The sequence below is a fragment of the Leptodactylus fuscus genome, chromosome 7, assembly GCF_031893055.1.
Source record: "Leptodactylus fuscus isolate aLepFus1 chromosome 7, aLepFus1.hap2, whole genome shotgun sequence".
NCBI lineage: Eukaryota > Metazoa > Chordata > Amphibia > Anura > Leptodactylidae > Leptodactylus > Leptodactylus fuscus.
In genome coordinates this window covers 9,083,046-9,095,229 of record NC_134271.1, presented here as the reverse complement: position 1 = coordinate 9,095,229, position 12,184 = coordinate 9,083,046, and the positions used below count along the sequence as shown (strand labels likewise).

Below are 12,184 nucleotides of genomic sequence, written 5' to 3'. Positions count from 1 at the left end.
TGCTGTGGCCCTTTCTGTGCAGCGCTTCCAAGTGATCAGCCCAGTCTAATTTATTATTGAGGAGCACACCCAGATACTTATAGGTCCTGGCTATCTTTTTTTTTTTTTTTTTTAAAACTGTAATTTTTATTGAAGGTTTTAACAAAATAAGAAATAAAACAATTCCAACAAAAGAAGCAAGAATGGGGGAGAGGCTACACCGCCAATCCCATGACTCATATCAGTAGGTGAGAGCGAAGAAGGGGCAACGAGGTCGGGGGACTTAAGAAGCGTTTCGTTGAGGCACCAGTGACAACGACGGAGCGCACGTGGAGTCAAGGAGTTACAACCACTGGAGCATGGTCCAAGCACGAAAAGGGGCCAATATCGGAGTCCGTGAGGAGGCGCTGCGTCTGGACATTACCGAAGAAGTAATCTATCCGCGTGTGGGTATTGTGGGAATGGGGAAAAAAAAGGAGAAGGAACGAGCCGTGGGATTATCGACACGCCAGAGGTCATACAACGAGTGTGAGCGGATCAATTTACGGAATTCCTGGGCTAGCTGGACCTGAGGACGGGGTGCAGGAGTCTGGGGGACAGAGGGCAATCGACCCGTTCGGAAAAAATCACGTTAAAGTCACCCCCAATCAGCAAGGCCACCGACAACGAAAGGGAGCGCAAACGGGAAAAGAGCCGGCGTAGGAAGGAGAGTTGAGCTGTATTAGGGGCATAGAGATTGCAAAGAACTATCGGGGCTCCGTGAAGGAGACCCTCCAAGATAACATAGCGACCCCCAGGGTCAAGGTGGGAGGCCGTAATCGAAATGGGGCAAGCACGGGAGAAGAGGATGGCAACCCCTGCCCTACGGCGGTCATGTAAGGCGAAGTAAGCGGTAGGAAAGTTGTGTTTAGCAAAATTGAAGGTCCCCGTGCGGTCAAGGTGGATCTCTTGGAGAAACACATCAGCATGAATAAAACAGAGTTCTCTGAGGACAAGACGCCGCTTGGCGTCAGAGCCCAGGCCCTTAACATTAATCGTCACACATCTAACCATTGGGGTCCAAGGCAAGGGAACAGTGGCAGATTGAAGGAGCACTCACCCACCAAACCCAAAGCAGGCACATGGGTCCAGGGAAGGCATTAACATCCAGCAGGAAAAGAGGCACAATAGTCGTATAGAAGTTCTGGCGGAGCAACCTAATCAACACTTGGAGGACCTGGGACCTAGGAAAAACAGACAGTGGGAGGCAAGAGGAGGGGGAAGACACAAAAGGATAAAACAGGCAAACACAGAAACAAGAAGGAGATCAACAGGTAAATAAAGTACAAGCGAAAATTGCAACGATCAGTCAGGGCTAAATCCCTCGACCAGGGGCAAAAGACCAACGTCCATGTGAGTGTTGACAACAACACTACGTGGGTCCACAGCATAGACACACTGCTGGACTCAGCCCCCTTAAATGCGGGAACGGGAAGAGACATGAGTGAGCCACCAGTAGGTGATTCAACAAAAGAATGAAAGTGTACAGGGAGGTGCGAGCCCACCCCACCTGCGACAATAAAAATAACAACCAGAAAAGGTATGGGACCTATAGAACGCTAAAAAGAAGGCAAAAACATGGGCGAATAAGAAACAGTACACCAACAACTTTGGGTCAGACTGGTCACGTCCTCAGGGGGGATGAAAGTCCAACCTCTGCCTCCTGGAAGAGGCTGTAGGGGAAGGTCGTTGCCGTCTTTTAGGCTTCTGGACAGTCCAGACTTGAGGAGGAGGCAGAGCCGGGAGTTCCCAGGAGGGCAAATCTGGTAGGAGAATGTCCAAAGCAGAGCAGAAAGGTTCAAGATCTGCGTAAAATCTGAGTGTAGCAGAGCGACCCTCATCCCTAGCTGTCAAGGCAAAGGGGAAGCCCCAACGGTACGGGATCTGGCGATCTCGAAGAAGTTGCCGCAGGGGTCTGAGATCTCTCCGTTTCTGGAGAGTAATCAGCGAAAGATCTTAGTAGAGTTGAATATTGGCCCCATCAAAGTCCAAATCTCCAAGTCTCCAGGCCTTGGACAAAATAGTTTCCTTGAAGGCAAAATCATGTACGCAGCAGATCACATCACGCGGCGTAGGGCCGGAGCCCTTTGGACAGAGAGCCCTGTGCGCCCTATCCAGCTTAATTTTGTGGGATGGAGGCTCCTGCAGGATTGAGTTAAATATAGCCTCCAAGGTGGCGTGGAGGTCCTCCTCCCGCATAGCCTCAGGGAGACCCTTGACTCATATTATTGCGCCTGCCACGATTGTTCAGGTCCTCCAGGTGGCGTTGCATGTCACTGACAACCTGAGACTGAGATAGAACAGTGTCATGGAGCTGAGAGCTATAGGAGCGAGTCTGGTTGCGGTCATCCTCCAGGGTATCAACCCTGTGTGCAATATGCTGAAAGTCCTGTCTCAGAGCAGAGATTTCGATGTGAATTTCTGTACGACAGGTGTCAGTGGCTCTAGCGACCATAGAATCAAGGTCCTCTTTAGAGGGAAGGCGAGCAAGGTAGTCAGTCCAGGAGGGAAGCAAAGATGGCACAGAGTGAGGCTGCAACAGTGGGGGAGGAGATGCCTGGGTGCTAGCTGCAAAGGGGGCCATAGATGTAACACTGTAAGTCAGTGTCCTTGTCAAAGGCTGGTGCAGCAGGAGAGGATCCTGAAGAAAAGGACTGGGAGGGCAGGAGGAAGGGTTCCCCCATAACTGGGTAATTGTCAGCAGGGGCCTGGAGGGAGATGGAACTCACAGGGGCTGCCAGACTAGCAGGACGACGGCTGGAGCTAGAGGAAGCACGCTGGGGGAGCCGGGGAGGGGCGGAAGATGGAGCCGGGCCCGTACTCCCCATGCCCAGTACCTGTAATGGCGGTGCTGCTGCAGATGATAGGTCCCGCTGCAGTGAATAGTCCATGGCTGCAGAAGATGTGACCAGCGAGGAGGAACAGGCGGGCGCCGGAGGAGCCGTGGCAGTGGACGAGGTAGGTGGCTCTATCTGGCAAGATGGCCGCCGCCTCATGGAAGGCCGGATAGTGGAGGGCCCAGAACGGAGGTACGCGGACAGCGTGGATTGCCCGGAGCGGCTGGCGACAGCAGCAGCAGGAGAGGCAGATCGGCCAGTTTTCCTCCCCATGGAGCAGGTAAGGTTGGCTGTAGGTCCCAAAAGCATGCAGGTGGAGTAGGAGCTCGGCTCACAATCATCCTACTCCATCAGCATCTCGGCCACGCCCCTAGGTCTTGACTATCTCAATGCCTGTCCCTTGGATGTCCACTGGGATTGGAGCACATCTCCGCTTACTAAAGTCCACCACTATGTCCTTGGTCTTCCCAGCATTAATCCTGAGGTGGTTCTGCTAACACCATTCTGCAAAATCCTGGCTTAAGTCTCTGAATTCCCTGTAAAGATGTGGCACAACTTTAACGAAACTTTCCTCGCTCTGCACCTCAGTCGCTATTGTCTAGAAATGTGGGCAGAGCGGGCCAGGGACACCTTGGCCTGCCATTTACTCACCATTATTCCAGTGTGAGTTATACAGTCTATGCCAGTTCCTGACTGGTGTAGATTTCCATTCTGATACACGGTGGTGTGCTTGAATCATGAAAGGTAAGCTCACATCGAGGAGTTTGCTGAGGATTTGAGGGTGGATTCTGCCTCCCATTGAAAACAAGAAATCACAGCAGGATGCTGAAAAACGTAAGTGCCCAACTCGATCTTTCCGCAGCTGGGTATTCCCTCCGATTCATCTGGGCCTAACCAACAGCAGAAAGCAGTGACTGAACTCCAATGCTCTGCATCAGCCTCCTATCGCGGGCAGATCAAGGTCAGGAGACGTGCCCGGCTTCTACTGGACCCTTTAAGACCAACATGCAAAACTCCAGTCTTAATCTGTTCCATTGTATTTAAACCTCATGAAAACTGTTCACATTAGAAACCTTGTCTAGCTTCAGCTGAGGCTATATGCTGCCGCTCAACCAGTGGAGGATTTTGGCTCCTGAGTTGCTCATCTCAAATATTCCCAGATAACACAGGATCCTCCTCCGCGCTAGACTGCGACTAAATTCTAGCAGACTCGCGCTCACCAATCAATCCTCCACCGCTTGGCGTTTCTTCCACTAACTCACATTCCAGCTCCTGCACAGTTTAGCCCAATCTCCATTCTTTGTAAAACACCTGAATAACAGTCTCACATATTAACACAACTTATAGTAGACACAAGGCCAGAAAGTCATCGATCAGTCCGGTCTCCGCAGTCACTCCAAATCAGACGTTTTATTTTGCAGGATGAGTTGCACTTTTTCTAGAAAACTTTCTACACTTTCACTGCTATTGTTTACAAAGTACATAAAGTTTTGGGGAGGGGTACACAGCTGTTCCTTTTGCTGTGACCTTAACTTTTAAAATTATCTGCAGGGAACATCCGGATTAAAATATTATTGTCCGCTATTAACCCTTTCACCATAGTTTCAGTAAAGCCACAAACATGTTCAATAGCAGACATTATAGAAAAGATAATCCGCTACATTGTGTCACCAAGATGTAATTGTCCCAACGGCGGCGGTCAGCAAGGAGGGAACGGTGGGGTCATATTTGGGGCCATGAATCAAGGGGAGAGAACTGGTAGCACCCTGAATATTTTAAAGTGACCTCTGCAAAGTATATAGTGTTTGACCACTTTCTTCCATGGCACAAAAGAGGAAGCGTTCCTTTTGTAGCTAAATCATCTTTATGCAGGACAACCCACCATCCCTTGTAGCAAAAACGACCTTTGAGTCATTGTGGCGCATTTATCAAACTATTTTCACCTTAATTTGGCATGTGCTGTGCTTTTCTTGTACCGATTTATGAAGGGTTTGTGCCTTCTTTGTTAATAAATCGTGCCAATAAATGACAGAGTGCACAAAAGGCGCAACTGTGCAAAATTTCAGTGAAACGATAAATAAACCCCATTGGCCCATTTGGTTATAAAAGGAGAGAATCTTTGTGTGGCCATCAGCCTCCCCCTGACGTCAACCCTATGGAGTATCCTCAAGATCTACAAGGAGACAGTTCACATCAAAAGAGCAGCTCTGCGACATCCTGCAAAGAAATCCAAGCAAAAACTATCCAAAAACTCAAGTTCAATGGATGTAAGAATTGTGACGATGACATCAAAGAAAGCTCCTGTGTTATGTCATTTGGCCTGCTAAGATGTTTTTGATTAAAATTGCTTTTGATTCCTCTTAATGCTAAAAATTCAACAAATGACCATTTTCAGTTCATTACAAAATAATTTGGAACAGTGGAGAAAAAAAAATTGCTCTCATTGAGAGGGGACAAGAACCAGAGCACCGGAAAGAAGGGGAACAGGAATAGAACAGTGAGGAGGCCTGGGCGGGAACAAGAATTGGAGAAGGGAGTAGACCTGTGGCACAGCAATCTAAGCACTGGAGAGGGGGGCAAGGGCATGTAACATGCTTGATATGAACAGATCTCACTTCTTACTGAACAGTGCACAGTACGGGGGTACTGGGGGGTCAGCGCTATTCGTTTTTCTGTGTCTCCTGAGCTGGTGGGATAAACTCGCGGACACAAAGCTCTGCAATAACTAAAGATTTGTCCAAACTATATTGGCCATTTCCGCCTGAACTGCTGTTTTAGTACCCAGAGGAAGCTGCAGTTGGCGGTGACTTACACCGTGCATGGCACTGACCGGTCCACAGGGAATCTTCTCTGTGGCCATACATGTACAGCGCTGTTGTACAGCAGCACGTTCAGTGATTCTCATCTGTGTGCACTATGCGTTTTGTTTGTTTGCCCCCAGACCAGAGACTGATGAACATCAACGCCCTATACAAACCCAACAAAAAAAGGAGACACAAGCTCATATGGTAAAGGGAGACTTTATTATTTTCTCAAGGGTGAAACCTCTTTATGCGACCAGGGCAGAAGCTGTGGATGACTCGCTGCAAGAGAAACAAACACTCAGTAAAGATTTCACAAGAAACACCCCCTCCCCACAAACCCCCCAACTGCTGCGGGAACACTTACTACTTCCAGTTGGGTGGGAGCACTCTCCTGGTCTTGTAGTAACGGGCCAACCTGTGGATTCTGCTTTCTATGAGAATCAGGCGGAACTTGGCATCTTTATCCTGCAAAGAAGCAAACGCTAAGTAATGACGCAGCACCCAGGAACACTCCACCTGCAGTGATCACCACAGACAAATACACAAGCAGATATCACCACTCCACAGGCATCAGTGGTGACACTAGGCCGGGGACACTTTCACCAGTGACTGAGGCCATCACCACAGATTCGCTCACCTTCCTGTTCCTCTCCAGATGCTTGCGCACAGCGACGGCCTTCTTGATCAGGTGGTACAAGTCCTCGGGCAGGTCAGGGGCCAGTCCCTTGGACTTCAGGATTCTCAGAATTTTGTTGCCAGTAACAAAGCGAACCTGAGCAACACCATGAGAATCCCTAAGGATTACACCTGGAAGAGGACAGAGTTCTCGTAAGCATCAGGTACACCTAATACCCAATCAGCACCCCCGTTACCAAGATATCACCCCAAGATGACTTACCAATCTGGGATGGGGTGAGACCCTTCTTGGCGAGCTTGTAGATCTGCTCCTTCACATCATCAGATGTCAGTTTAAGCCACTGAAAAAAACAAGTGTTAAATGGAGAAGACGACAACTCCCAACAGTCATCCTTAGCACAAGCTATCAATTCTAACGCCTGTATAGAGAGCAAAGGCCAGAGATGACCACGATGAGCAGATACTTACAGTGGGGACGCTGCGTCTGTACGGGAGAGCGGACTGGGACAAGCCCTTTCTGTGAGGAGAGAAAAATAAGAGGTCAAAAATCAAAGGAGGACGTTTGTAATATACAGGAGTAACTAATACAGGGAGACAGATACTCCCATCATCCAGGTAGCCAACACCAGTATACGGAACAATCACCAGATACATGAGGAGGGGGGACAAGCGTTCTGCACATGAGCACATAATACAGGGAGACTGATACTCCCATCATCCAGGAGAATATTACTAGAATATGAATCAATCAGCATATATATATGGGAAAGGGGACAAGAGTTTTATACATGAGCACATAATACAGGGAGACCAATTCACCTATCACGACAGAACCTAATACAGAGACTAATACTCCCATCATCTAAGTGTCAACGATACTGTACAGCTTCATCTAATACAGAGAGACTGATATCATCATCGAGGAGGACATGACTATTGTATGGCTTCAACTACTACACCTATCATCCAGCACATCACCACTAGTGTACGGTTTCACCTAATACAGAGGGACTGATACACTGTTCCAAATTATTATGCACATACGATTCTCACGAGTTTTCCCCTAAGCAGTCACCATGTGCAATCGGCCGTACGGATAATGGCGATGGAATTATTACATACAAGATTATATTTCCTTAAACATTGCTATACGAGCCCATTAAGGAGATGATTAACCTTTTCCTGACATTGACCACACTATTACAGCAGATGTTGGTTGGTTAAAGAGGACCTGTCATGGTCCGGGGCACAGGTTGTTCTATATACTGCGGGAAAGCCGGTAGTGCACTGTCTGCTTTCCCGATCTGTGCCCCAGTTAAATAGCTAGTGGTCCCGGTACCGTATCTCTTCACAGTCAGAAGGGCGTTCCTGACAGTCAGTCAGGTACGTCCTTCTCCACAGCAGCGCCTATAGCGCTGTACAGTGTGAGCGGGGAGGAACGCCCCCCTCCTGATAATACTAGTCTATGGACAGGCACTGTGAGCAGAGGGAGGGGGCATTCCTCCCAGCTCACACTGTACAGCGCTATCGGCGCTGCTGTGGAGAAGGACTTACCTGACTGTCAGGAACGCCCTTCTGACTGTGAAGAGCTACGGTACCGGGACCACTAGCTCTTTACCCGGGGCGCAGATTGGGAAAGCCAACAGTGCACTGAATTCAGCGCACTGTCGGCTTTCCAGCAGTATATAGAACTGCCTGTGCCCAAACCCATGAAAGATCCTCTTTAAATATTGGGATCCCCAGGAACTTCATGTCCACCATGTCTATGATGTATTATAGAGCAGAAACCCAGAGAGAACAAAGGCGATCTGATTGATCGAAAACATTAATGCTCATAGTTGACAGAGGCGCCATTTTGGCATTGATAGGCGTCCCCCAGAAGGGCGATCTGTTAACTTGACAGCCAGGAGTCTACTGAAAGATTCTAGGCTTGGATTTGGCTCAAAAAAACTGAGCAAAATCTGCAACAAAAAAGGCCTTTGTTTACAACACAAATGTTTAAAAAATTGTTCCCCATAAGACGACCACCAGTCGAACCGTCGTTTTTCGCTATTTGACCTTCCATAAAACATCTGAATAAAAGAAGTATAAATAAAAAGATGGAAATCTGAAAAAGTTACAGGTGACATGATATTTTAGCAGTTCAAAGAAAGGTTTTATGAAAGCAGTGTTTCTCCAATTCTACTCCATTCTGAATTTTTCTTCAGATTCCTGGTACAGAATAGTAAACGCTGCCATTACAAAGTATGACACGTCCTACAAAAATTAAACGCTCATGAAAGGAAGAGTAAAGTTTTGGCTTTTGGAAGGGGAATTTAAAAAAAATAAAATAAAAAGATGGTTGTGGCAGGAAGTGGTTAATGTTATCCATAGATTGTAAAGCCGTGTGTATTTTCTGCCTGTGTCTCCTTGTAATCCAGTGTTGCCCACCACAGGGTTTTGAGGTATAATGGCGGCCGCTCTCGCATTGTCCATTTAGGATGCTCCACAGGGTCTCGATAGGATTGAGGTCAGGAGGTGATGATGGCCACACCCCAATTTTGTCACTTTTTATGCCCATAGAGAAGCAGCCAATGATTTTTTGGGGGTATTTGGGATGGTTCCAAGTTTGTCACAGAAAGTAATGGTGTTTGGGAAAGTGGATGATGATTCTTATACTGAGGCAGAAATACTAACAGACCCCTCAGGGGCCCATCACCTCACTTTGCGGGTGTCTCAGTCTTGTAGGTACAATGTTACCGTCCACGAGTCACACAGAACTCCATCCAGTGTAACAGCATTAAAAGGTGAAGGAAACGGACTGGCTTAATATAGAACAAACTCTAAATAACTTTGTCCTAAATCCTGAGCAGCCCCTTTAATTGACAGCTTAAAGGCAAACTCAGATGGCCATGGTCAACGTAACACAGCTCGATCAGCTCTGGCAGAATTAAAAAAAAAAAAAAAAATATCCTCTAAGCCCCATCACTGCCCTCAGTGGTCGCGATAACGACATCACCGATCCCTTTCAAGCGACTGCTAAGATAAATGATTGGTCTGAGCGGTCACATGAGCTCCTCCGCTTCTTGAGCGCCAGGAAAGTAGGTCTTGTATCTTTTGCATCTATCCCCCCTCCCCCAGTAATATTAGATCTGCAAGGCACTGACACCCCAAAGCTCAGCTGTTTCGGGACCGGGGCTCCCAGTAATGTTTACATGCCAGGAGCTGCTCACCACCCACCATATAAAGTGTGGCCACAGATTTGGGCAATGCAGCAGCGTCCCATAGACTTTACTGGGACATCACTGCAGCCCATTGATATGTGAGCAGTGTAAGCCTCACCATGTAACATTAGTGGGTGCCATGCTGTCCAGGAACAGCTGATCTGCAGGGATTCTGATCAGGGCCCCAATGATCATCATTATGTGGATTACACCTCTAATATTAGACTGGCATAACAATTTGGAACACTGTGTTGTGTGCAGCTTAAACCATTACTCCCATCATCCAGGAGATATTACTAGTGCACAGTCTGACCTACTACTCCCATCATCCAGGAGATATCACTAGTGCACAGACCGACCTACTACTCTCCAGGAGATATCACTACTATACAGTCCCACCATCCAGGACTATGCCCCCCCTCCCTCCGCACAATCGGCCGATTCCCAGTAATTGCCACGCGTTCACACTGTACGGTTTTACAGCGGTTATTTACTACACACATATATAACCCCTCCAGCTCTGCTCAGGAGAATGGACCTGATGTCGGCTCATACTGGGCCTTCGACGCGGCACCGCATGAGGAGCAGACTACCGCACCCTGCACACATATACCAGGTCAGACCCCGCACCGACCGCCCTCTCCCGAACCCCTAAGTCCTCCCCGACCCCTCTGCCCCCCAATATTCTCCTTCCCCGTCCTCTGTCTCCCGGTCTGGGCTCTTACCCTGGAGCGTGCATGCGACCCATGATGGCGGCTGGGAGGAAAAGAGAGAGCGGAAGCGAGCGGCGCGCTGTTCACAGACTGAGACGGAAGGACGTCACACAGTGGGCGGGGCAAATACAAGGACCTCCCCCACTGTGGTGCGCGCAGCACGTGACTCTCCGCTGCGGCCCAAGCCTCGGTCTAACCCTACATTACCCAGAAGTCAGTGCGCGGTGCCTAATGGCAATAATTTACACGCACATTACACTATATATATTATAATGAGAGCTCTAACTGTAGGAGAGCAGGTTATTATTAATCCCATCATACAAGGTCTTCGGGAGAAACAAGGCAAATAATACAGAAGAGGATTTCAGGGCAGAATCTCATGAATAAGAGCAAAAATAAATTACAATATTTATTAATGTTAGAAAAACTTACATGAATGTTCAGGTCGATGTTACCGAGGCTTCGCAGGACTACGACATCTGTATTACACTGCTACGGTCGGACTCCCTGTGTGAAGTGCTGGTGGCCCCAGAGTAAGCGCCATTTCCTCTGCTCAGGTCAGAGACGTCACATCTATTGGTCTCATGGCCATAATACAGCGCAGTCCTATATAACCGAATAGATCTGAGCTACCAAACCAAGACCAGCCCCTATATAATATACAGCACTGATCAATAACCAGGGAAGAGGTCGCAATAATGAGTATCAAAGTCCCTGTAACATGGAATATCTGCTGATGGAGTCACTGTATAAATACATTACTGATCCTGAATTACATTCTGTATTATACTCCAGAGCTGCGCTCACTATTCTGCTGGTACAGTCACTGTGTACATACATTACATTACTTATCCTGTATTATACCCCAGAGCTGCGCTCACTATGCTGCTGGTGCAGTCACTGTGTACATACATTACATTACTTATCCTGTATTATACCCCAGAGCTGCGCTCACTATTCTGCTGGTACAGTCACTGTGTACATACATTACATTACTTATCCTGTATTATACTCCAGAGCTGCGCTCACTATTCTGCTGGTGCAGTCACTGTGTACATACATTACATTACTTATCCTGTATTATACCCCAGAGCTGCGCTCACTATTCTGCTGGTGCAGTCACTGTGTACATACATTACATTACTTATCCTGTATTATACCCCAGAGCTGCGCTCACTATTCTGCTGGTGCAGTCACTGTGTACATACATTACTTATCCTGTATTATACTCCAGAGCTGCGCTCACTATTTTGCTGGTGCAGTCACTGTGTACATACATTACATTACTTATCCTGTATTATACTCCAGAGCTGCGCTCACTATGCTGCTGGTGCAGTCACTGTGTACATACATTACATTACTTATCCTGTATTATACCCCAGAGCTGCGCTCACTATTCTGCTGGTGCAGTCACTGTGTACATACATTACTTATCCTGTATTATACTCCAGGAGCTGCACTCACTATGCTGCTGGTGCAGTCACTGTGTACATACATTACATTACTTATCCTGTATTATACTCCAGAGCTGCGCTCACTATTCTGCTGGTACAGTCACTGTGTACATACATTGCATTACTTATCCTGTATTATACTCCAGAGCTGCGCTCACTATTCTGCTGGTGCAGTCACTGTGTACATACATTACATTACTTATCCTGTATTATACTCCAGAGCTGCACTCACTATTCTGCTGGTGCAGTCACTGTGTACATACATTACATTACTTATCCTGTATTATACTCCAGGAGCTGCACTCACTATGCTGCTGGTACAGTCACTGTGTACATACATTACTTATCCTGTATTATACTCCAGAGCTGCGCTCACTATTCTCCAGGCTTCAAAGCTGAAATCTTCCAGCATTCTCTGCAGTGTTCACTGTGGTGATTTTCATCTTCACACTATACTCACTATTGTCCTAAAGGTCTATCACACAATTGTGAGTACAGCTCTGAAGCACTTGCTCCTCC

General features: G+C 47.6%; 1 protein-coding gene across 1 annotated transcript; it reads right to left on the bottom strand.

Moving 5' to 3' along the window:
• Positions 1-5,859: 5,859 nt before the first annotated feature.
• On the bottom strand, positions 5,860-10,322 carry RPS13 (ribosomal protein S13). Its single transcript, XM_075283618.1, has 6 exons — positions 10,224-10,322; positions 6,764-6,812; positions 6,558-6,636; positions 6,297-6,466; positions 6,024-6,124; positions 5,860-5,938 (listed from the first exon to the last, which is right to left on the bottom strand). Exons 1-6 carry the CDS (start codon positions 10,244-10,246, stop codon positions 5,905-5,907), a joined length of 456 nt encoding a protein of 151 aa, XP_075139719.1. The 5' UTR covers positions 10,247-10,322; the 3' UTR covers positions 5,860-5,904.
• Positions 10,323-12,184: the final 1,862 nt, after the last annotated feature.

Coding starts and splice junctions, on each gene's coding strand:
- RPS13 (XM_075283618.1), bottom strand. CDS start 10,246: ATGGGTCGCATGCACGCTCCAGG. Junction 6,813..10,223: donor GGTCGCATGCACGCTCCAGG/GTAAGAGCCCAG, acceptor CTCTCCTCACAG/AAAGGGCTTGTCCCAGTCCG. Junction 6,125..6,296: donor ATCTGGAGAGGAACAGGAAG/GTGAGCGAATCT, acceptor GCTTCTTTGCAG/GATAAAGATGCCAAGTTCCG.